Here is a 27634-nt window from a genome sequence, read left to right on the forward strand (position 1 = left end):
ATCAATCACATGTTATGTTGATTTTCCAGCATGTGTTTCTTTATCTTCTTAAAAATTTTAAATATTGCTCGTCATAATATCTAGCGATCGAGGATATTACGAACGATTTGACTGTATTGGGTTATTTCATTAAAGGTGCGCGAGGATCACCAAATAAATATCCCATGTATTTCGTTTCCTTGCTTTCATGTCCTTTTATCGTATTATGTATTACGTATCACAGCTTGAAATAATCCTACGATACTGCTGTTATATTAACCAGAAAAATTAATTATAGCGGAGCATGAAAAATATAATACAGAAACTCTCTAATACACATACAAAAAAAATGCAATAATAATAAAAAAGACGAAACTTCCTAATGTTTTGTACAATCCATCTAAATTTTCATGTTTCGATAAAACTATCTGAAAAACTCATTAAATTATTTTTAAACCTTCATGAAATCAATCGTTTCCTCTCATTTCAAGTAGTACAGCTCAATAATTTCATTTCCAAGCCTCCTTCGTCCGACATAAAATTCCTTTCTAATTCATTTTAAATCTGTATTTCTATTTTTCTGTCAAATTATGTACATGGATTCATAGACGAACCAATGCTTAGAGTTTTGCACACACACACGCACACATCCTGCAGATCTTCCGTTTCGTACGGATGAAAAATTAATCCACGCGTCTTTGTCAAGTTTCTACGTGCATTTGGAAATTTCGAGATGTCGCTACGCGAACAATCTCCTTTGATCACAGCAGAGTTCCTAAACGCATTCTAGGTCAACGGTACGCCATTACGCCACGGTAAATTAATATGAAATAGCACTCGCATTAATCACAAGAGGACAGTGCTAGCACGGAATCTGAGAATCTCTATCCAAGATCCAACCAATCTTCTGGCTTTACGTCAACCGCTCTTCCCGAGGAAGTTCGAGTTTCAATTAATTTCTGCTTTATTCACAACTTTATTCCCAGATAGATTTCGAGTTTAACACTTAAATCTGCTTGTGACGCAATGGGGGTCACCCGTGACAGGCGACATTAGAATTAATTGAAGTATTTAAATGAAAGAAACAGACATATTTGTTGTGTTTTTAATATATACTATCTACGTATAAAGTGTAGAATGTTAGAATGTTAATATTTATAATTACACTTTGAATATTTATGCGATTATGGAAAATCAAAAGATATAAACACGTACAAACCGCGTTATACGTTATATAACATATAAAATATCGAAATCAAAGTATATTTGTAATATTTGGCGACTGAAAAATCTTTGTTTAATTATTGACAGACTGCGGATTTTTTATTTCTACGAATTCGATCAAAGAAATGAAATCTAAACGGATATTTGTTTCACTTAACGTCGACTTTATCCCTTTACTGCTTAGTTCTCGTTTTATTGAACGGAAACAAGGAACGTACGACAATATATTTTCCATTTTTACTCGAAAAGCTTTTATGAATAATTCATTTCCCTTTGAATAACTCGCGCAGGAAAGTTTTAAAAGGATGCTCGTTATCAGTTTGATCGATGAGAGGATTTCAATTAAACGTATTTCGTTTGTCGCGTTTATTGCATTGCGAGTTGATGATTTCTGACGAAATATTTATCGGATTATCATGTCGCCTAAGTTCGAAATATTTATATCGAAGCACCAGTATGTTTCTCAATGTCTTACTCATAATTTGATGGTAAATTTATGAGTTTATGTAACTTTAATAAAACTGAAAACTTACGGCTATTAGTACACATCAGATTATTCGGAAAGTTCAGAGTAAAATGTAAAAAATGTTTTTTTTATTTTGTTGAAGTAATTTCTTCAAGAAAAACTCTACACCTTTGCTTCTGTATATCCGTGACCTGGAGACAGCTGTTACGAAGAGAATAGAATTTAGAGGAAAAATTCAAAATAAGGAGAGGTCCATATTATTGTGGCCTTGAATATAAATTTTGTTTTGGATCTAGAAACAAAAGAGTTATTATAAGTAGATTTCTATTTCTGTTTCCTGTAGCCTTTAGCTAGAGCTACACACCAAGGTTAACTGTTTGGTAATGTCTTTTGCTATAAATATATGAACGTGTTCCCTATCATACCTTCTTCTATTGTATTGTAACACTGTAAGCGTGAGGATCTGGATCAGCATGTACTATACCTGTACTTATACCTATACTTATTTCAATATATTTTTCCATTACAAATTCATCCACTTGTTCCTCTATCATTCAACCTCAACATATTTTATGTCTAACGTAAATGATATTTTTATATAAACGTGATATTTCTATAGAATTAGCATTTTATTGTATAATGTATGTAATGTATGTATGGCGATTCGTTGCCACTTATCGAGTAGACTTTTCAACTTTTCTAACAACGAATTTCTGAAATTAAAGTTTATTATACCTAAATTGAAAAATATTGTACAAAGAGATCGAAGTTTCAAAGAAGATTCGAAGGTTCCAGGGCAAATTCTAGAAATCAAACGATTGCTTTAATATGTTCTTTCTTAATTACTTCAATTAAATTAACGTCGTGATACAGGGCAGCGGAACGTTCGTAATCGAGATAGGAATTAATGCAGCGGAATACTCGATCCAGCAAGTTTAACATAGCTAACAACTTGCTAACGAGTGCTCCTCGATACAGTTTCATTTAATCGTGGAGTCGAAAGCTTGTACGCGAAGTTCATAAACTTCGTTGCTTATTACATCCTTTGTAAAATTTAATAGACCATTAAGTGCTAATGTTGTATTAACGCAACAGTTTTATTTATAAATTCGTTTCAATCAATTCGCGTTATTGAATTTTGTTTTTCAACATCCTGATGGGACAGAACGTCAAGAACTTTTTTAACACATCTTTTCATTACTTTTTCTTCCACCTACCACCAGATCTTACGATATTACAAGTTTTGAAGAAACTGAAGTATTTATATTATTATATCAGGTCTGTAAGTATGAAACCGGAATTCGCCTATAGATGGCCCTAGCTGATAATGTAGTTATCACTAAACTGCGTCATTGATGCCAAAAGTCTTTGTTGACATCTCACAAACATTTTCGACTCAGAACAATACAAGTTTCATACAACAGCATCATTTGTAATAACGTTGAACATGTCAAATTTTGTGCCTGGAAACTACGATTTGCGGACAGCATTGATTTTCTGTTACCATTTGAAGAAAAATGCTGCAGAATCGCATCGAATGATTGTCGAAGCTTACGGTGAGTATGCTCTTGGTAAATCACAGTGCTTTGAGTGGTTTAAAAAATTCAGAAGTGGCAATTTTGACGTGAGGAACGAAAAACGTGGAAGACCACCGAAAAGAAGGGTGTGATCTATTATGAGCTGTTAAAACCTGGCGAAACCGTTAATACTGAGCGCTACCGACAACAAATGATCGATTTGAATCAAGCTTTGCGTGAAAAACGACCAGAATATCAAAAAAGGCAACACAAAGTAATTTTGCTTCGTGATAATGCACCATCGCATACAGCAAAACCGGTCAAGGAAACGATCGAAGCGTTCAGTTGGGAAATACTTTCGCACGCGGCTTACTCATCAGACTTGGCTCCGTCCGATTACTATTTATTTGCATCGATGGGACACGTACTTTCTGACCAGCACTTCACTTCTTACGAAAATGTACGAAAATGGCTCGATGACTGGTTTGCCTCGAAAGAGCGACAGTTTTTTTGGCGTGGCATCCACCAATTGCCAGACAGGTGGGAAAAATGTATAGCTAGCGATGGGCAATACTTCGAATAAAATATTTTTAATCATTTTCATACAATAAACGTGTACTTTCTATACAAAAATTCCGGTTTCATATTTACATACCTGGTAATCAACTATTCTTCTTCATATCGTTTTATTTTTTATTCATTTCGCGAGAAAAAATAAATCAAAAGTGAAAGATAAAATCGTTGTCCTCAAAATAAATGATCAATTCACATATAATGAAAAAATTTCGGATTCGATTTTGTCGAATTAGAATTAAAACAAAGCACCGTATAAAAAGATCTTGTTCTATACTTTCGGTTCATCTTTTCACGTAAAATCACCCCTTGCTAATTGTACCATTATCGCTGGAACAGCCTGTTTTACGCGGAATGTAAATTTTTATTTACGTCTTCCACGGAGAAAACGGGGCCTGAAACGCGAGGTCGAAAGAAATTTGCACGTAAATTGAAAAAAAAAAAAAAAAACTGACGCGTAGCACTCGTTGAAAATACATTTAGCGCCATTAAAAATATCTCGTGAACTAGAACTTTTTGAGTATTGGCGAAGGGGAGTGTCATTATAACTTAGTTAGTTGCACGATTTGGAACGAGGTTCTACGTAAACGAGTTTTTGATTTTACGTTAACAAACGATCCATGAACTCGATGCTTTCTAACACGAAGTTTGACGATGTTCGTGCAACAAGTATAAATATAAAATTCTAATTCCTTTCTCGTGAAAAATCTCGATATCAAAACATAATGCTTAGTGCTTCGACTGCTGCCATCGTCAATTAGCAATTCGAACTACCACGTTCTTTCCAGAAACACCACTTCAAAGTTTCTAAATAGGTATGTAAATGTATAGACGTCGTATAAATACGTTCAGGTTCTCTTTAGTATTTTATTCCGCTCCGCTAGCCTTTGAAAAATGTCGACAGGAAACCATGCTTGTGCGCGTTAATCTTACTTGCTGTGAAATGGGAAAGATAAATGTAGGATGTCTTTATATTATTCGATAGCTAATTTAAAATCTATTTTTCTCATAAATTAAACAGAAGAGTCAATCAGTTGGGTCCAAAAAAAAAAAAAAAAAAAAAAACTAAAATTGATAACAACTATTTCTTCACATTTTAAAGGCTTAATCTTTCTTTAAACGTATGCAATTCCCGCATAACAATACAATACGCATAACGAGAGTAAAACTCGGTCACGCGAACTCCCACATGGTATCACGTAATATTTCCATAATCTCGTTTTTCAGTAGTCCCAGAAGAAACAACTTAATGGATGGAAATAGCCAGGATTTGAGCGGACCGTGTACGGTAATTTCTTAAATTAACGCGAGTCTAAGGTGCACGAGGCAATGACAGTTTGTCCTGGTTTGAAAGGTGACCACTGGGAGAACTAGGACTTACCATCCACGATCTCTTCTTCCTTATTGTATTCGTTCATTCCTACTGCAACATGCTCCGCCTCTTTTCCTTCTTCATCGGCCATTCACTGAAACCACTTTCATTTCGTGGTCTGATTAAGAACGAACGTATTCGATGCGCGTTTCCAACCGAGAATCGTGTTCCTTCTTTACTTTCCTTTTCCCTGTTTCCTAGACGAGGACGTTCGAAAGTCTCGTGTGTCTGGCTTTCGTATGAATTGAAGCATGCTTGGAAGATGTGTGCATTATACAGGGTGTACCAGTAATCGCGGTACAATCGAGAGAATAAGGGTGATGTCTAAGCGTGAAAAAATATATCGACAACGCAGAATGAAATTTTGTCATACGACGCTCTGTTTCCGGGAAAATAGAGTTTCAACATTTGATTAATACTTGTACGTGAATTTGATTATCCAGCGGGCTATGAGTAGGAGAAAATAATTACTAGAAGGTTATTCTACGTACGAAAGTAAGTGAAAATGATAGACTAAAATAACGGTGAATATAAAGTAAATATATGTATAATAACGTAATTTAAGGTTTCAGATTTAGGAAAATAGAGTTTAAATATGTTTAGTTGAGAATTAGTCTGGTACACGTGTGCTTGATGAAGGTTCTAATTTAACATTCCTATGAAACGAAGCATTTTATGAAAAAGTTTATTATTTTGTCGATTGTACCGCGATCGCTGGACACCCTGTATAGTGAGATGAAATGTAGGAAGCTACTCCAGCGAGAGTGCAAAACGCATGTTTTCTTAGCGATGTGTCAGTGTTGCTTGATGCTTTGTAGGAGAAATAAAGGAAAGATTTAGAGTCTGGTTGGAATTCTGGGAGAGAATTTCCGAAGAATTCTGTTGTGTTCACGAATCAAATTTATTTATAAAATTACTTCTTCGATTTTCAAAAATTTGAAATGAAATTGATACAGGATTTTTTTATGGTGAGTTCAAATAGTAATTTCTCTTCAATATCGTGGAACTTTTGTTTAAAAGTTTAACGATAAGCATATTTTCTTAAAATTTACTTGAATCTTGAACTAGGGTTCTTTAAATTAAACTAAACAAAAAATATCGAACGCTCTTAAAATTTTCTACGTGTACTAAAAAATTTTATCGTAATAGTAATTTACAGGAATTTCTTTTTAAATAAACTATAATTCTTGAATGAAAAATGACACCTCGAATTTTAACACTTTTTTATTTTTTTATTTAAAGGATTTTATTTAAAGGATTGAAGAATTTTTAACGAACGAGCTTTTACGTTTCAAATATTCAAGTTAGTTGAATTGTCTTGCAAACATAACAAAAACCATATTTAATATAACCATAACAACCGCATAACAAAAACAGAAATTTACACAAAAATACATGATTGCTTCCACAATTTCCCTTTCAGTCAGTATTTTCTTTTCAACCAGTTACTATTTCACGATTCACTCGCAGCACTATCCTCCACACAAAGTTGAAATTGATCTTACAAACTTCTTTAACAAACTCATTCTCCAAACATTCAGTTTCCTCTGTTATATTTATACTTCTTTTATCTGTGGTTTTCACTCCGCAGAGAATCCAAGCTTTATTACGCAGCATTATTACGTTTCATAAAGATACAATTTAGCAGCGTGTTAATAGAATTTTATATCTGGTCCGTGTCTGATCTTCGATGAAGCCAGTTGAAAGAACTTTATTCTTTCTTTATCTTTTTCGCGCAGTTTCATAAGTCAGTTTATTCTGTCGTTGAACCGAAAGACAGTGGCTCTTGTACAAATTGTCCTTTCGACGTGATGGTGCGATAAACCGGCAGAATTGGATTTAATAGTTACTCGAGCTTTTATAGCGTTCCTCCGATGGTACTTCTTTATGATCACTTTCCGAAAGTAGCTCGGTATTCCAGGTGGTCGAAGCTTTTGTGGAAAAAAGGACAGACAAGATCAGCGAGACTTGGACAAAGAATATTCTGAATACTTAGAGAAGTTGTTTAATGAAACGATTATGTTAGTGAAACTGTTCTTGCGTATAAATTGCTTTTTTAAATTAATAGAAATACTTTTCTTTTCTTCGTAAAAATGACTAAAGTAATCAACTTCAGAGAAATTTTATAGATTTTCTTTTCATAGGAATTTTATAGATTTACATGTAATGATGCATTTTTGCCGATTTAAATGATTTATTATAAAATATATTTTTTAGAATTCTTAATCGTTTATGTGCCTATTTTCTTACTTCATAATATTTTTTAATAAATTACTTGTAAAATGTCCGAATAAAAAATTCATATTAAGTAAATTAAGATTTTCTTGAGAACTGAATATTTCCTGTAATATTTATTCCTTCTTTATTTTTATATTTAACACTTTGAGAACGTAGGTTATCAATAATTTCTATAATACGTATACACGTATACGAGCGTAAAACAATTCTGCAAATTAATTTCGTTTCAGTTATTTCATCGAACTTTGATATTTTAATTCGACGTAATAAATTACAATCCATACTAATTTGGAGTGATTTTCTAATAAATTATTAGTTATTGATTCTTGTATGTATAATATAATGAAACACAGTAATAATATTATATTCATGACCACGTATTGTAATTTAATTTTCAAATAATTCATTGTTTATTAACGATACGTTTTAACGTTTCGTACATACCGTAAATTTGAAGTTGTTTAAAGTTGATATTTCGCAGATGTATATATTTTTCAAATAAAATCGTCCATTGTTAATTTTCAAATATCTAACAACTTCTTTTTTTTAGTAATTTTATTGTTTCAAATTTTTTTTACAAATTGCAATTTGCCATTCAAAGTCGTTACATTTTTGCGACATTTATGTTGCATGATAAATGTATTATACTTAGTATTTTCTAGTTTATAGAGTATCTCTGGGCTCGTTTTAACAGTTAATATCATAAGTTTTCCCTTTGGTACCATTACACAGAAAACTCTAGGTAACTTTAGACTAAAGTAACAAACGAAATGTGGTAGTCAGATAACATGTAGAATGTTTGGATAATGCAGTATTCTACTCTACGTTAAAAAATTTAGTAAAATTAGAAAAATAAAATCTAATATATTCTATGCCTCGTTATAAAATTTATTACGGTGGAATTGATAAAATTTGCATAAAATTTTACTTAGAACAATCAATCTCAGATTATTAATAATAATCTCAAGTTTTATTATTATCCTTTTTACTTACACAATCCATCATTCTTTTTTTTGCGTGTGATACAGTTTAAAGTAGGTTTTAGGTAACCCTCGTTAGTCATTTCTGTCAACTTTATACGTCACGATAAACATAAAAAATTATATATTCTTACCTTCTTCATTTTTTAAAAATTCAATAGAGCTTCAAGAACCAAACGAATTTTCTGTCTAGTTCTTTTTTTCTGTTTTTCATGAAATTCTCTCTCGAAAAAAATGTGCACAGGAAAAGTACTGGAGTACTTTCCTCGAGCCAGCAGATTTCAACGTAGTAACGCTGTTTGTATTCGTTTTCGATGCGCTTTTCTCTCGCAAATAATGGCCGGGGACTCGCAACACGAACGTCAATGGAAGTGATATCGAGGTATAAAATGATTCGATCATTGTACGTCACATTTCTCCGCTTCACGGTGAACATTGTGTTTTACCGTATTTGTCCTCAATTTTTGTAATATATTCGCGTGTTGATTGAAAATGAATGCCCGAAAGTTGATTAACTCTAAGAATTATCGAACTGATTATTATAAAACGATTGATTCATAATATTTGTATAAATATATCAAAAATATAGTTTGTGTCGTATTCTTTTGTAAATTTTGTGCACTTTGTACACATTTGCAATGTTGTATTTTTCAATTTTCTCGCTTTATCAACATTTTTCTAATTGTTAAGATAAAAATGCCGAACGTTTGATTTTCGATTATTGTCCTTTCGCCAATTTCAACAAAGTTCGCTCTACGAAGATTCTTTCGAGCAATAGAAAAAGCTTGATTTTTAATAACGTTTCTATTGCTCATACATATCAATATCTGCGACATATTGACGTAACATAAACTTTCTTCCATTCAACCAAACACAAATGAAATTGAATTTTCCCAATTTAATTCGGAGCTTTAAATTCTCACAAAGGATACTTTTCCCCACGAATCGCACAGAATTTTTCCACTCGGAAGTCTATAGATTTACGATTCCAGATCGATTTCATATTAAGAACCAACAAGAGAAACAATATTTTACGCTCGAAAGGAACGACAGAATGATCGATGTGAACAAATCTAACGATTAAATCGTAATTCGTTTTCCCGTCAGAGAATGTTCCGCCTACGCTGCAGGCTGATTGTAAAAGTCAAATTCTTCGATTCGAAAAATAACTATATTTTGCAGAAAGCTGTTCCGCAAACACGATCATCTGCCGACGTTGGCTACGATGAGAAAAAAACGAAATGAAAGTTTCTCGAAACGCGCGATGCCAATGGAGAAAAAAAATGAATAACTATTGTGACAATGTTTGTTAAATCATGGTTTTATGTTATCCTCTGCGGATAATTATGCATCGATGGGAAATTCGAAGGTGCAAAAATAAATGTAATTTATTAATTTTTACGGTCTTAGTAATTTTGTCAGGTTCGATGATCGTTTGAGAGTAAAGTGAAACGAAAGAATCGGAAAATACGAGACATTTCGATTTATCGGAACAACTGGCAGGCTTTTTTGCTCGAGTATGGCAACGTAAAACACGGAAAAATTTTTTCACGATCGAAAACCAGCTACAGTGTTTTATGGGCTTTTTTCGGAGAGCGTGGAAATGGATGGAATCTGATGAACGCGAAATGAAAATTCTTTCGTGGGAGTACATTGGGAATCGAATTATAGCGTTTCCGAGCTTTGATAGCGACATGTTAGCTTTCGTATATATAAACAGCTTTGATTTTATATAAACTTTAAAATATCTGTGAAATATAATTAGATTATAAGTTATAACGGAATATAATTGGGCTTTTGTCAATTAGAATTCCGTAAAACATTTCCAATCGTTTTCATCCATATTCCTTCATTTCCTTCTTTATACGTAGTTTATCTTAATGAGTTTCTCCGTGAGCACAACAGGAATAATAGGCGGAACCTATAAATCACCGATAATTCAAAAACACTTGTGGAGAACGTTTATACGTGAAAAAGGTATCGAAAAACTACATTCATATTCCCTTCGAAATCCACGAAAAGCTTCTGGGTCATCAGATATAAAAATCCATTAAACTTCCGTCGCAATATTGATTTAGTAAAAAAAAAACTTAAATCCCTTGTAAATGTTGCGGATAAAATTGCAAAGTCTCCTATTTGCATATGACAATACGTATTATATGCAGCTTTCAACAAATAAATAACTAGTCAATTTTTAATCTCGAGCAGCCAACTCGAGCATTGTTTTACGTAAATCCAATATTTCTCATATATGAGGACTAGACAACAAGAGGATTGTTTAATTAGTAAAAAGTTGTCGTTATTAGTAAAAGTTATTTATTGGCAAGACCTCTCAACACTTAGAGCATTACCAAAAAATTTGTCAAGAATTATACCGGGTCAGATGAATATTATATATTGATGGAATAATGTACTAGGATCGTCATGTTAGAATCATTATGTTTGAATCATACTAGAAAATAGAAGTCTACGATAGAATTTATTTAAAAATGTAAAAAATCACCAACATAGATATTTTAGTTTAGATGTTTGCAATTTTTTTCTTTCACTAGCTTCGCTTACTCCTTTTTCTCATTATTACGCTTACATTGGTTGTGGTTAGGAACAATAATGACACTGTTCATGACAAATAGTCATTAGTATATCCAGGCTAATTTAACGTAAAAGAAATTACTATCTAAATTCCATTTCTTCGTTAATCTCCTATGAAACTATACATTTGCATAAATATCCGCAGTCTGATCGCGACATATTTATTGATAAATGCATCTTTTTTGTAAGAAGAAAATGCTTGTACATGTATAAAGTAGAGTATATACATATCGATATATTTACTCTTTTAATGAGTAACAATTTTTCGTTTCGTTTACGGATTCTTTACTCGTCTCCAATCTTCAGATATCCTGCCAAAACAAACTGACAAAAAGCTATCCGGATGGAGGGTGCGTTAAGTGACTCTGTTCAAAGTTCCGCTGGCGCAGCACGTGCGGAAGTTAGTCACGTCGTCAGTCACCTTTGGAATCGAATCCTTGTACTTATTTTTCCTTGTTCCCGTTTCTTGCTCTCTTTTTTCCACGATTCCCTTCCACGTGACACAATTTCGAGAGAAGCTTTTTCATTCCTGACAGTTTCAACTGCTTTCCCGCTTTTTCCTCTTTTCTTTCATTTTGCCCCCTCTGAACTAGATACACGAAAGCTTCGATGATGAAATTTGATTTACGCTTAGATCGTTTGATAACTGCCTCTTCGTTTCGCGTCGAATATTAGCTCCACCTGGGATTCAAGCCTCAATTGATTCTTGGCAAACAAATCCACTTATTTTAATCAGGTAAATTTATATAATTATATACTTTGAACTAAAATTATAGGTGCAAAAGTGCAACATAATTTGTCAGGATATTTAAATTAAAGAAAAACTAAATAAAATTATTATAACTGACAACATAAAAAATATTATATAATAATATAATATATTATATAATTATGTTCACTACGGTATTCAATAAGCGAAAGACACTATTGAATAGGTAAATTTGCATAATGAATTTGTAAATGAAATTTCGCATAAACATTTTCAATTTAGTTATCAGAATACTCACCGACTTAATTAGAGACCATAGATACCAAAATTACCATATTTCTCTTTGATCTCTTTCATAATAGCCAATCGAATATTCCAACCCATGTTACATTATCATTATTTATTTTCGAATATCGATCCATTCCATCATTTCATTATCATCCAATTTTTGCCCAGTGCGTTCACTTTAATAAAAAAAATTCCATAAAACCACCAAATTTTTATTGTTTACCTTGAAGATTGACTTATCAGTCTCTGTTTCCTCTTTTTCTTTTCTCTTTTCCAAACGAGAAACATTTCATACATAGTTTATCCGCCAAAGGATATTACATTGGTTTTAATTAAATAGTCACAAAGGGAAAACGATTTCGGCCGATTCTTTATACGAGTGAAAGCTCGACCGGCCTCGCACGTTATCATTTAACAGAGGTTGCTTTCATCGCCACTCACCTGCTGCCAAATTTGACTTTCAAATTCGAACCGGAAACCTCGTTCACCGGGCTGTTCTTCCTTTATCCGATTGATGGAAATTCCTCTTTACAGTCTTACTATGGTACTCGTTGACGCGTAACGTACGATCCTCGAAAACTTGCCACGGCTTGTTCATGAAAACGAAAATTTTTGTTCCGAACAACGAGGAGAAATGAATAATGTTTGAAAATACAGAGTGTTCCGACATTTTCCAGTTAAACTTTGTCAAGATGTTTTATGGGTATAAATAAGAAAAAATTTTTATTCAAACATAGGCCGTTGGAATTTCTGTTAAAGTAATTTATAATAAAGATTACAAAAAGTTGGTTCCAACTGGACTGCGGATTTTTATGCATGTATGGGAAATTTAAAGTTACAAGAATGTACGTAATATACAAAAATATAGAAATTATTCGAAATGATGTATCCAGCTGTTAAAACACGTAATGGGAGAAATAAATCTTCGTGTTAGTTCCGCTCCTGGTTAGTTACGTTAGTAAAAGTATGAAATTGCATACAAATTCGCAGTTTAGTTGTGACCAAAATAAGCAAAAATATGTAAAGAAGACAATACATATTTATTTATTCAGATTCACGTCATTATGTAAATATCTAGTCAATTGTTTGTATAAAAGAAGAAAAGAATTTTAATCTCAATTTGCTCGAAACACACTCACTTTGGTATCTGAATTTAATTGAAATATCTCGAAGCACATATAAAACGAACTTTCAACCGAATTTTGTTTCATTTCAACAAGAATTGCAGCATCGTAATAGCGAAGCGTAAATTCATACTTAAAAGTAACCGTATATCTATATCAGCGTTGAAATGTTCTACCATTTGAATATTAATTACGAATTTCGTGTACGTCTCACAACAAAATCGTATATTGTTCGTTTAATTCTGCACGGAGAGATTTGATTTTCCAGAAATTCTTGCTTACGATTTGCCACACCATACAAAAAGTGATTTATGTAACTGGAACAACTCGTATCTCTTTTCTGATTGCAATTAGAAAAAGAAAAAAAAAGAAATAGCAGAGATGGAAAATGAATGGTTCAAGGAAGAGTACATTTCCATAACCATATTTCTTCACAAGTGCTATATGAGGATGTATATGCGTTGCAAAGAAATTATGCGCATTTTTTCGGCAACACCGGGAAAATAAATATAGTGGAATATTTCATCGTCAGTTCGTGTATTTCTATAATAAATCAAGTTTACGCAATTTCATCCGAACAAACGAGATTCCATACGCTACGGTCAAGTATTATACATGCAAGTATACGCATTTAAATTGTCAGACGACGAAAAGAGTAGCCAAAAATAAATCCTTAATCTGCCTTAGATAACTTCTCCCCTGTTTATTCACTTGCGCAGAACGATCTTTGATCACAGCACAACGTGCTCAACCCTTGCATAAGAACCTCTTGTATATTTTCAATTTCCTCTGCCCCCATTCCTTCCACCAATTCCTCTCCATTTCGTCTCACACCGCATCCAATAATACCTTCATTCTGTACTCGCGAACCTCGCCAGGCTACCAATGTCTTCGAGCACTTTATACGTTTCGCGGGATGATAATAAAGCCTGAATTCCGTTGATATTCAACATCCTATTTGCACCGTAAACGCAATGATAGAGCCAAGATTCCAACAGGCATTAGTGCCATTTTTCTATCTATGGCGATCTTCGTCAGCCACAGATCTCGTCGATAAATTATTCTCGAAACGTATTCCGCGAACGTTCGGCGACTAACAATGGGATCACGTTCAATATAGGTATCATTGAATTCCAGTTAAATTTCAATACGATAGTTTCAATTCGTGACATTTTAACGATTAAACTCAAAATATTTATACGCATCGATCACACAGGAATATCTTTGAAAAAATGAAAATAAACTGTACTATAAGCATTAGGATACCTACTGATATTTCATATACATTAAATGCTATTCGCTGCTCTTATTCTCTAGATTTTTCATTATGTACCAGTCGTTTCATTCGCAATATATATATGTGCTTTTTAATATGAAACATTAAACGAGGTAAAATTTTGTTAGGAGTTTTCCAAATAGCGTAAATCTCTAAAAAAAAAAAAAAAAAAAAAAAACAGTACGTGTTCTAATACTTCATGGCCATGCTGTATCTTCGAATATAAAGTTCGTGCTTAGCAAATTCACAAAATGGATAATAACGGATTTCTAAAGAATCCGTTTATAAAAAGGATCCTATTTGTAAAAAAAAAAAAAAATGTATAAAATACATATTTATATCGATACCTCTCATAGTGAAAAATAACGAAAGGTTTTTAAAGTATTTACGAGTAATTAAAAATTTGATAGATAAATTCAAACTTAGTTGCTACATACTCGATCCCACTGTTATTCATGGCACTTTCGTTTAACCCGCTCGTTCTACTCCATTTCTTTCTTTACCTTCCTTTTTCTTTCTTGTTTTTTTCCCTGTTTTTCTTCCCCTTTTTTGCTGTGATCCATAGACATAAATTCACCGGTAGGAAGAAGGAAAACGATATTAGCGTTCCTTCCGCTCTAGGGAATTCCGAGAAACCCTCGTTTTCTTCCTTTCTCTTTCCGTCACTCTAGTCTTCAGCTGCCAGTTTCCAGCCTCCCTTCTGTTTCCTCGGCCTATAACACAACGCACAACCCTCGTTGCTATGGGAATACCCTGTTCTTCGCTATTGTTCGGCTTTAGGCTAACGATGCGTGTGATTCTCCCTTTTTACATTATTCTTCATTTTCTTCTTCTACGTTTTGTTTCGGCGTTCTTTCTAGTTTTCACATTACATCAACGTTTCTGGATATGTTGTTTTTTGCTTGCTCGTGGATTATTTAAAGGGAAGGAATTGATTTTTCGTTTTAGCCTGATTTATAGGTCGGTCGGTTTTGTATATAACTGATAGATGATTATTGATTTTTGGTTGCTATTAACTGTGTAAAATAATCAAACATCATTAAATTTGTGGATCGTGCAATACAAGTTTGACTGTGTTATATTATATTTGTCTATATTATGTGAAATTACGTAATATATTTTATCAACTCTTGTTACTAGAGATAGAAGTATTTCAATTAAAGTTAGTTATTAGAAACTGATAGATTCGAACGAATTTCGAATTAATTTAGTTCACTTAATATGTTTGTTCATCATATAGGTAAATTTATAGACGGATTATGGTTGATTATGTACAGTACACTGATTATATATGCTATGCGGTCGTATTGGATATTCTATGATAGTAACTATAAGATTTTTAAGTCAAAATGGGAGAAAGGAAGGAAATAAAAAATGAAAATTAACTTTTTAAGAGACTAAAACCAATAAAAATTATTTTCATTGAGATAGTCAAAGTAAGTAGTAAAAAATATTTACTGTTATGAAACAAGTATATTTCAACATCTACCAAATCATTAATCGGAGCGTGACCTAAAATATTTCCACGATATCGTGGCTTCTACTTTTATTTATCGACATATTCAACATCTCGTAATAAATTTTATTGTCCATTCAATTAAAAATTAATTTACCAATATTGTAGGAAATGTCGTACAATTAAATGTCATAACCAGTGTATGTATGTTATTTGGAATGAAAATTCCAATACCTAAAATTTTTATCTATTTTTGTTTCGTCCAATTTTATTTATTGACAACGTTCCGTTATTTCACAAAGGATTTAAATATAATCAAAAATTGATTTACAAATTCCGTGAATAATACAATATAACTCCTAACAATAGCTAGTACATTTAATGAAAATTTGAATAATTAAATAACGAGCTTGCAAGAAACAGCATATTCATCTTTCACTTGTTACCTTATTCGCAAATTAATGTGTTTTATATTTATTTCAAACAATGAAAAGATAAAAAGTATAAACATAAATCAAGCTTAAAGGGAACAACGTGACAAAGACCAGCGTCTAATCCGATACGGTCTTAATCTATTTAGAGTGCAGGTATCCTCAGAAAGGTGGACAGATTGTTCGGTTTCGCTAGAAAATTTGCAAAACCTTAATCTTAAAGAAAATCAATCACTTTAACTTATTAAACAAGAAATTCTTATTTTGTTACATAGAAATTTATTTTACTATTCAAATATGAGGCCAATAAGGAAATAGGACATTTTTTCATAAAAACATCTTAACATTAACGTCAATTAACTTACATTGAAAATAAACTATTTCATATTTCTCCTTTATTAAAATCGCATCAGAGAATTTTGTATATCGTATTTTTCATTGTACTCGTTTCGAACAATGGAAACGTCAATAACGCATCGAAACGAGAGGTTGGAAAGCATTTATCGCTTATTATTATGCTTTTTACATGTTTGAATTTTCTGGTGGTACTGTGACTTGGAAACAAGGCTATTCAAAGTAACTCATCACGATACTGATACATAAAGATATCCTTTAGTACTATATGGCGTGGCTGGATGTTGATATAGCGACGTATTATAAAGAAACGAGCGGATTTTCGTGGATTTTCAGTAGATTTTCGATAGAGTGAGCAGTAGTGCACGAACGTAAATGAAAATTTATTGAGTGTACTGGAAGTGGAACACTGCCAGCTGATTGGTTAATCCGCTTCGTGTCAATTGACGTCACGGCGAATGGAATCACCTGAATATTCGCCGCCCGCTAAAATTTTTGGACAAATGTACCAGAGACAATAACATCGTATCGCAGCATTTTACTTTGGGAGCTTGTTAATATCCTAACAAAAGAAACAATAATTTTTTGATATAAGAACATACTCACAGAAGACAATCTTTCAATGAATTTTGAAAAAGAGTTCAACCTTTTTGGAACGTTAAATTTTGGTAAAATATTTTTAATAAATAATTACATTTTCTTCTATACAAATGTTATTATGTAGTTATCCATTCGGAAAAGTTCACTTTATTTTTTATGGAAATTAATTTCCATTGTGTTTACTATAACATATTCACAACTAATTTTGTATTATGTATAGTAAACAATTTGTAACAATACCAATATTATAAAATGTATTAATTTACTTTCTATTTACATCTAACATATATATGTAATAACTAGACTGCGGATTTTTATGTATTTAAGAGAAATTTGAAGATGGCAATGTTTAATAGGTAAAATAATATTCTACTTAAGTTCCATTTTTGAATTATATTCATATAAATATGAATTAGTGACGATTTAATAATAAAACAAATTTGCAAATTGTATAAGCAGATATTATACAAGTATGTTCGTTAACTTTCATTTTAAATTATTTGTCTATATTCGCACCAACTTGTCAAGCTTAATTATCTTACGAGCAAGTCGACCAAATAATTCCGACATTAATAGAGATTTTGCGACAGAGTTGGCGTTCGTCGTCCATCAGAATTCCTTCGAATCCATGGATTTCATTGTTCTTTGTCCACACCTGCGAACGCTTATGCAATTGCGGCAAATTCATCTGGTCTTATTTCGTAACTATCTGAAACCTCACAGCACACGCGTCTAGCTAGTAAACAATTTAACGTACTTTGCTGGAATGTGCGGTAGAATGAAATTATACAACATGTTCCACGATTCTCGAAGGAGTTCCATTGAGAGTAACCGCGCGGACAGATTCATTTTCACGGTCATTTAGATCTCCTCTTAGAATACAATCAATCTTCTCTGAATAGTATTGTCACATACTAGTATACAAGATACTTTATGTAAGATGATACATTTAAATGAAAAGGTATTCTACATCGAGCGGACATTTCAATAAAATAGATGAGAATGTCCTTTGGAAAAATGTTTTCGAGAAAACATTGTGAAATTCGAGTTCGCTGACTACATGAATCGAATAGGTGAATTTATTATTAGAGAATATTCGGTAAAACACAGCGTGGTTATTGAGAAAAGATATCCTCAAAGAATTAATTCGGGAGGAAGTTTGGTAATTCGAAGGCAGAAGTCTGCTGGAATTACCTTGCTACTTTTTATGGTAATGACTCGATGAATAAAATGGTCGGCTGCTTGTATCTTTATTTGTCGAAAATGATGGCCGGTCGTAAAAATAAAGTAGGCCGTAAAATAATTTCGAAAATGTTTTATTAGCTTTGTCCCTCGGATTTAAGAGCCACTTGTGGCTCACCAGCTTTGTCCGCATCGACTATTGTTTCGATAGTATGATCAGATATGATGAAAAATTCATAAAATGTTACGCAAAAGAAAGGAAAACACTTGAACAAGAAATTTTCTAACAACGTTGATGAATTGACAAGTTTGGCATCTCTAAAGCTTCATTTCTTAGATGATAAAATGCATGGAAACAATTCCAAAAATACAAAGATTCATAATGTTTCGTTGATAAACTTTTGTGGAGAGAATTACAAATATTTTTAAATTTCGAAATTGGGAAAAAACTTTGACGAAGGTAATTATCATGGCAGGAAAAATTTCAAATGAGATTGCAACATTCACATAAAATATTAGAACATAATTAATAATAAATAAATGTAAATGATTAATAAAATAGCGCGATTCATAATTTTCCATTGAGGAATCATCGAGGAAGTTTAATCTAATCTTTTTCTAAGAACAAACGAATCTGTACGAAACTCTTTTCTTCAAAGTTGCACGTTCAAGATACACTTTTTCCCGCAAAATAAAGCTCACTCACTCGGATGTTGTTTTAACGTACGTTACCCAGTTTCTTGCGCGCGAAGGGGTTAATTTCATCTATTCGATCGTCAGACTGACCTCGAAAGAAACTCGCGAGGATCCGTCTGAAAATACCAGAAACTGCGTGCTGTTCTCGTTCTCTCTTGATCTATCTATCTCTGTAGATGAGTTTTTTCGAACGATGTTAGACGAGACACTTTCCAGATTACTTTCGAGGATGGATTTTATTAAGCCGTGGAGCTAGTCAGCGGAGATGCAAACAAGTCTTGCAATTTAGCAGAGAGAAAATATCCTGCTGTAACGGTTCCGCGGAAATATCGTTTATTTCTTCAAAAATGCAATCACCGTAGTGTCCGTCGCGTCGGGAAACAAATTTTCACTACCTCGAAGAAATATATTCTCGTTTTCTGAGGTCACTTTTAGAAGCTTCCATGTTTAACATGTTTTGATCTTTAACCATACCAATCGTATAATTATAAGAAAAATCAAAGCTTCAAAAGTATGTCTTATTCTAACAGAAAAAGAATTAAGCACATAATTCTTGTAAGAAACACACACAGATATTCGACGTAAGAAAACATAGAGAAAACTTTTCTCTCGTTAATTCTAATAAAAGAAAAGTCTAGTAATTCTAAAGTATTCTAAGTATAAAATCTGATCAAAAACTAACTGACGCCTCTCAGACTAGACAATATAATCAATGTTGGATGACGATAATACAATCAGTGTAGGATGACAGAGTCATGACAAATTAGGCAATCGCTCGAGTTCATCACTTGTCGTTTATTTGTCAATTAAAAGAGATACGTGGTTTAAAAAATTGTAGCTCGACCGTAGCAATCGATCGTTCGATACCAAACAACGCGTTTGTGTAATGTTCAACGAATGGACGAGCATCAGCAGCAGAATTAATGTCGTGCCGTGAAATGTCGAATATATTCATCGTGTGACACGTGGAAGTTCCACCAGCTGTTAATGCAAACCGCTATACGATGTCATATCACGGCCAAATTATTGCAATCCGTGTCGTGTTTATTAAAAAGCTGTTTACAGCTTCCTGTCTACCAGTTCGTATAATTCGAGCAAAATTTCGCAAGTTACGAATTAAAAATTTTTTAGTTGAATTATTGTATATAGACTAATGGATTTTTATACGATTATATAATTTTGGAAATATAGTTAAAGAAATGGAATTTATATAAAATTTCTTTTGTGTATTAAATATCGTATGACACTAAGTACCTTATTTTGCATATTTTTATATATCTTCTTGTATCTTTATATTATCTGTATTTAGTAGAATTTTAGTGTTCGAAAGTTGTAACACATTCGCTATGTAAGTCGCGGATTTGACATTTTCTTTAAAATAGGTGGGCAGATTTTTTTCATTGTTGCCTTTGTTTAATATTGTGTATATTTACATCTTAATATTCATTTGCCAACATTTATTTATTTTATTAAATTTTGGAAAGGTTTACGTAATTCGGTATTTTTAAAAAGCCCCTACAAAGCTACGCAAAAGCTATTTAAAAAAACTTTCAAATCTGTGTCCGATCAGCCCACATCCTATAATCCCACGTCTGACTTAAATATCACCGGCGTAAACATAGAAAATGAACGACGATATTGAACGATGCGAAATTTCGAGGTTCGTGCGCACGCTCGAGCGCATTCTTCCAACGAGATTGATTTTTAACTGATTTCAGACTAACTGAATTACGTTCACGCGTTAATTGCGTTTACCAAGGCCGGCGTAGGTTGGAATATGAAACGATGATCCGTAAAGGGAGCCGACCACGCGGATTCTCTTAAGGGAGAATCGTGAGTAGGGCAATTTTAAATCCGGTCGTATGCTAATTCGACCGGTCGTCAACAAAGGGGGTGGGAAAAGGAAACAGAATCTGAGGGGTAGATTAAAGCAGTTTCCTGAGTATAATTTGATAATTGGTTCTTGGGAATTTCAAATAAATTTTCGCAGTAACGACTAACGCTTCTGGAAATTTCCAAACTCTGCAGGGTATAATGTAATAAATATTATAAAATTGCGAGAATTATTTACATAGCACGGATTTCTGTAATCTGTTACTTGTCAAGAAATTATCACTACCTGTCATTAAATTATTATGTGGGAAAATTCAGATAACTTGTAAGATAAATTTTGCAAATTAAACGTTACTGGAAAACTTTGCCCTGAAACATTGGTTTGAATAAGAAAGTTTGTAAAGGTGTTACACGGTCGGTTTACAAAAGAGGCATGTTGAATACTCTTAGTGGGATCTTGGATGGAATTGTTGCAAGTTGTTGGCTGTATTATGATGTGAATTGGAAGTTTGGGATTACATTAGTGTTTCGTTCCATCTGTTGTTACTATTTAGTTTGCATTTCCTGTGTCTAAGATAATTTTTAACAACTACTAGCTTCTGAAACAAGTCGTTGTTTCAATGTAAAATTTGATATCTCTTGTAAATGGAATCGTAGCTTAAGTATATTCACAGGAATAAAAATTAAGCGACAAGGATCCAAGTTTGAATTACTGAAGGTTGTGAATTACTTTAATTATAATCTTCTTTATAGACGAGAAGATGATCGTACGTATTAATTAATTTTACTTTTGAAATAATAAAGCTGCGATACAGCTTTAAGAAAGGATACCAATTAATAATAATTTGTATACAGTTTATAGAAGTTTAAATGTCCTAATAATATCTAGACTACTTTATTAAATAAATCACATTGTTCTTATTCATATTGTTCCTGTTGAAGTTCATATTATTTCAAACAATAAACTATAAGAGAAGTAAAATGAAAGATGAAGCATTAGACAAATGCTATTACTAAAAAATGCTTAACCTTTATGTTGCCACGTAGAATAAATATATACAACATAATGAATTGCAGTACAATTTTGTATAATTAAAAAAAATGTTTTCTACGTTTTATTAATTTATATTTTTAACAATTTGAAGAATATGTTTAAAATTCGTACGAAAATTAAATCTAACTGTCTTCTAATTTATTTTACAAACTACTATTTGTAAGAACAAATTAGCATCAAATTATTTTTATACTGTGTTTTACATATTTAATGTCTTACCTGCCTGATACACTTTGAAAAGCAAAGTACTACAAACCCCTATACTACAAGCAAAACATCGTCTTTTGTCTTGTCTCGAGGACTATTTTTAACTGTGGCTCGAGAGCCAGTGATTTACAGCCAGCTTGGTAGGGTGCATCTTGTCTAGAAGTTATTCTATCTTCCTGCTCCAAAGCCTTTCCAGTACAACAGCCTCCGATGATGCTTTTTTTATGCTGGAACGAATAAATCAATTTTTTCGATTGCTATCAACATTCACATTTCGCAAAGACGGGATAAACAGATTCTAATTTCAGTCTATTTGAGTTTAACAAGTATGTTAGCAATTATCGTGGAACTTGTTTCGATCACAGAATCAACGAATCTTGCTTTGTAATTATGATAATTAACCTTATTTCGTTAAAAGCTCGTTGCAGACATTAATAATCATCGCAAACAACGTACATAATATTTTTTTAAAATAGGATGGGTATTATTACAATTGTTAATAATAATTCAATTACTACGTGTTCTTCATCAAATACATACACGAGAAAGATTATACTACAGGAATTCGCGAATTCGTATTGCAAATCCTTCAAACAAAAGGATCTCCCTGAAAAAAGTATTATTCTTAATAAAATATTTCCAACACTCTTATCCTAACGCAAATTTGAAACTCATGAATTTTTTATGGAACACTTTACACGCCGAACAGACTGTGGCATTAATATGGAAAACCAGTGGCTGGCTAAAAACTGAGAAAAGGATTGGTGGAAGGATAACGCAAAGCAACGGATAACTTCGAGTGAGAAACTTTCACGTGGTTGAGAAATTCACATGGCGCGGTGTCCGCTATATTTTCATAAATCCTTAAAGTTTTTTCGTTTGTAGTGGCGAGGGTAAACGAGACAAAGCATGCAGTGGAATTCGTATTCATTTCAAAGTTCCGTTGACCTTGGGTAGAAAGTCCCACGACGAAACCCCAAGGTTACATAAATCGTCCTTTCTCTTCATTCCATGAGAATATTACACGACACCCTTGCGTCACTGCTTGCTGAATTATGAACGTTCTGAGTAAATTATAAATTCGAAAGATTAATAGAGGGTTTCGCCTAAGGAGATTTACACTGCCGTGTCAGTCAGTTGTTATGAATCACTTGCTTTAATCCTTTCTAGGTCTTTGTTTAACAATATGATATTAAATTCTGTAATAAGTTGGTCTGCTTCTAAGTGTTACATTTTCAAGGATATTAAAGAAACGTTACTTACAGTGGTTGAAATACTCGAACCTTTACCATAAGAAATTTTTATGTCTACCTATATCGTATACCTACGCTACATAAAATATCTTGAAATTATCAAGAACACGACTATCGTGATAAAATTGGTCTTTGAAGCCAATCTCAGAATGTGTATAGAAGTTACAAGATACTCAGCATAAGCATATAACGATAGTAGTAGTAGATTGCGTTTTATAATTTTTGGAGAAAGTTTGTCTTTGTATTATTTGATAAAAGCGATAGAGGGGAATGCACATTATGAGTTGTTTATTATGTTAGAATTTCTATTTCTATTAGATTATCCTCAAACAAAATAGATAATATTCTTGACAATTGCGAAAATAAGAAGCTTTACATAAATCTGTAACAAAGAGAGTTTGATAGAAATGTATGCAATTGAAGTACCATAACTGTATTATACAAAGGTCGCAATTTCTTAGCATTTTATTTTCTAATACAAATACCATGTTATTCGTTCATTATCTGTAGCTGTTCCATCGATGGTAATGGAACAGGTTTTCGAAACAAACAGGCTATTTATTTTAGAAAGTAGGTTTTCCAAATAAACAGGCTATTTATCGATGCGTGTGACGTGGTTTACGTGGGACACGAGGTGTCGTGGAGACTCATTACTTCTGTTCAACCATATTTCCATTGTAGGTTTCGAAGGACTTCGTGGAAAGAGGAGAAAAAAAACTATTTTTGTGTGTATGTATCTTTTGCAGGTCGGCCAGATCCTTGCCATGCGATGTCGTTGCAGAACCCCAGACTTCGACATTACAGGTCGAATCGTCAGACCAGATACAGAATTTAATACAGATTTGTTCTCGTTTTTGAGAATCGTTTTCTGACAGTTTTATTAATACGCTGATCGATACGAGGGCAGACACGCGCCTGTATTTTATATATTTCGCTCTTTCTCTATCTTTCTCTATCTTTCTCTTTCATTTCCTTTTCTTCTGTATAGTATTTTAATAATCGTGCACAGGATGCGGTACAGATAGAATGATTTTTTCCAGGTACAATTAAGGGGAAAATCTGTAAACTGTATTTTAGAAGAAATTGTGTTTAACGTCTTAGACTTGCATCGCATAAAAATATGATTCAGTCTGACCTATGTTGTTATTTTCGCTTAAAAAATTCATTTCAAAGATTATTCCTTCGTGAATGGTTCTGAGTAAAATACACTTTGTCCGAGGCATGAAATTTTACAAATCGAAGGTTCTTAGCATTGAAAAATTCTCTTCCATATCAATGACAGTTTCGGCAATGAAATAAACGAAATTTTATAAATTATAGATCGTATGATTTTTTTTCTTCGACAAAGAAATTGTAAAACCGTAGGAAAGAAGTTGTAACTTGTCAATTTATTAATATTATTACTGGTATCGCTAGTTGTTTAATATTATTTTATATAATTGTACAAAAAAAAAAAAATGAAAACTCGATAAAATATCGGTAGGATATTCTTGGGAAATTGTATAAAATGCTTGAGAGAATATCCCGTTTGCATGGAGATCGTGCAACATTTTCTAAATCCGATAACGTACTTACTTTAGCGGGCTTATAGAATGCTCACAGAATGGTTATGGCAAGCTTTGGTGCAAGTTAAAAGAGAACAATAGCAAAATGTGCTCAACTCCAGAATTCTATAAAACAGAAAACTTTGACGTAAAAGCAGTTTTTTCTTTGCTGTCCAAAGATTCTTTCAATTCCATCAAACAACTAAGAGTGTAAAAAGAAAAATTCAATCTCCGTCTCGAAATAGTTCAATATCCACTTGAACGTATTCATACGATAACAAACGTTCAAAATTGCTAGAGTTCTTTTGTATAATTTTCCGATTAACGATATTAGTGACAATTCATGGATTATACATCTTTTTGTAATTGCATCAAAATTACCAGAAAATCAGATTACTTTCAACTACAATAACTTACTTGAAAAGCTACATTTGTTTTATTAGAAATCTTGTTACTGTTACACGAAGAAATTTATTAATACTAATCATTTATAATCCGTGATTATTAAAATTTCATCAATAATATTAGTTCAATTGTATCTGCAAGAGGATCTAGAGAATAAAAAAAGTCTATGAAGGTATAAATTTCCATGTTACGAATTTCCTCTGCAAACGTCACATTAAATTAGAAGGATTGCGATATCTCCAATGACTAAAATACTTTCTATCAGTAATAATGAACTCCTCTTTTTATTTTCGATCATTTTGGTAACTTTTTAAGCCTTCAAATCTTCTTCTTACGATCACTGTAAACTTTCATAAATTAACTACAATATATAAATATAAGATAAAATAGATCATTGTAATACGATTTTTGAAATGAATATATCTTTTTCTCTTAGTTAGAACTGCATGGCAAATTGAACCATACTCAGTAACCATTAGCTACTGTCTATTTTTCCCATTTTCAACACGATTTTCCTCAAAAACATATTACATATTTTCAACTTATTGTACCATCATGAATTGTTCTTTATCTGCTTAAAAATTTGTTCCACGACCTGTGCACGGACTAGATACAAGAGTACACATGTGCATAAAACGTCTACGATATATCTGGTTTCCGCTGCATCCACGCTTTTGGTATGACGCTGGCTGCGTGAACGCCAGCTCTGTAGCTACACATTTGCGTCACTGTACCTCCATATTGTTGGAGCGTTGCTCCATTTAGCGACCGTTTTCGTGGCACATCCGTAAACCGGGAGTATTTTTCAAAAGAAACGAGCAGGAGCGTGTCCCGCTGATTAAATCTGCTTTCAGACGCGCTCCTACTCGGATTTTTCGCTTTATGTTTATAACGTTGCTGTAAGTTACCACGTGACAAGTATCGTAGAAGTATTATTCGTTGATCAGTAAGTGAGAGTCGGTCGAGCAGGAAGTTGATGGAGATTAAAGATGAATATTTTAATTTTAGGAATTTTCAGAATTGTAAATTTTCTGTAAAACGAATGGTTATGTTTGTAGTTTATTTTAATTTGCTTGTTGCAATAATGTTTTTATGTTTCTAAAATGAAACACGAAAAAATTGCTTCAACTCCATAGATCCATTTGAGTCTGTAAAGTTTAAAAAAGAAAAACGCATCTTCAGTTTTTCTATCCGTTTTCTGATATAACTTCTTTGAAAAACTTCGATGCAGGGATGTGAAAGTAAAAACTTTGCCTCTTGAAACGACCTCGTATGTGTGCTGTTTCAAGAGCTTTTTTCACGAAGCTACAACAGTTGGAAGATCGATAATTTTTCGGGCAATATTTAATGGTCCCCCGATTTTGTGGTGTAGCGTATTTTATTTAAAATGTTTGAAATTTTATTTACATAAAATAATATTCTATCTTAAGATCGTATTCAACCCAAACAACTAATTACATTCAATATGTAAAGAACGCAGACTGTTTCGTCAAATGCAGAAATTGAAATATACAAATGAAACATTAAATACGTTATCAACATTCTAAATTTCTACCGTTCGAATCATTAGTCTAAAAATCAATGAAAAAAATTCCAATATCAAGGAAGAAACAAAAGGAACCGTTATCGATGTAAATTCCATCAACCTTCTGCGAGAACTTTCAGTAGTATCGTGAATGCAGTAGCTTGCTCGAAAAGTGAACTCGATTACGCTTCATCTTCGTTTCGTTCTCCTTTTCTGGTCGATAGAGACAGCGTCTCGCGACTTTTCAAGCATGAAAATGATCCTAGAAAGATCCACGTAGAGGGTAGCGAAGAAAACCACGATCTCGATCGAGTGTCACTTCACAAACGCTCTGTTAGCATGGCCTGGATTCACGTAAAACTCTATCGTTGAAACGTTGCACCCTTTCACATTCAATTAATTCCGCTTATTCCCGACGAAATATCAGCGCTTATACGTGACGTTTCGATTTCAGGACCATGACAGCGATCTGTTTCGTGTGTAACCTACCGATCCTGAGCCATCAGGTTGGCCTGGTATGGCAAGGAGGAAACGGCTGGGACGATCTAGTGCGGGAACAGGTGGAGGAATCTACTTTGAGGCAACGTCTTGGTGAGTATTTGTCTCGCTGTCACAAGTCATCTTAAGTTAATGTTCTCTTAAGTAACGTATTACGTTTGTTATTTTCCAAGATATTTGAACACCTCTTGAGGATTTTATGGATTTTTTTTTGAAAAGTAATTTCATTTCTTAAAATTGCTTAAAATAAAAGTGTGA

General features: G+C 32.9%; 1 protein-coding gene across 12 annotated transcripts in view; it reads left to right on the top strand.

Moving 5' to 3' along the window:
* The window catches only part of rsh (Rap GTPase activating protein radish), a 156759-nt gene that overhangs the window by 79275 nt on the left and 49850 nt on the right, over positions 1-27634 (top strand). For 7 of the 12 annotated variants that reach the window (XM_069111545.1, XM_069111540.1, XM_069111543.1 and 4 more), the window contains one exon: positions 27333-27469. In XM_069111545.1, coding sequence (XP_068967646.1) covers positions 27337-27469 — 133 coding nt within the window. In that variant the 5' untranslated portion in view covers positions 27333-27336. Of the gene's footprint in view, positions 1-24150; positions 24209-27332; positions 27470-27634 lie in introns of all 12 variants that reach the window. The other 5 variants (XM_069111537.1, XM_069111533.1, XM_069111536.1 and 2 more) reach the window with 1 other exon arrangement.

Source organism: Bombus flavifrons, chromosome 4 (genome assembly GCF_040668555.2).
Source record: "Bombus flavifrons isolate JBK064 chromosome 4, iyBomFlav1_principal, whole genome shotgun sequence".
Taxonomy (NCBI): domain Eukaryota; kingdom Metazoa; phylum Arthropoda; class Insecta; order Hymenoptera; family Apidae; genus Bombus; species Bombus flavifrons.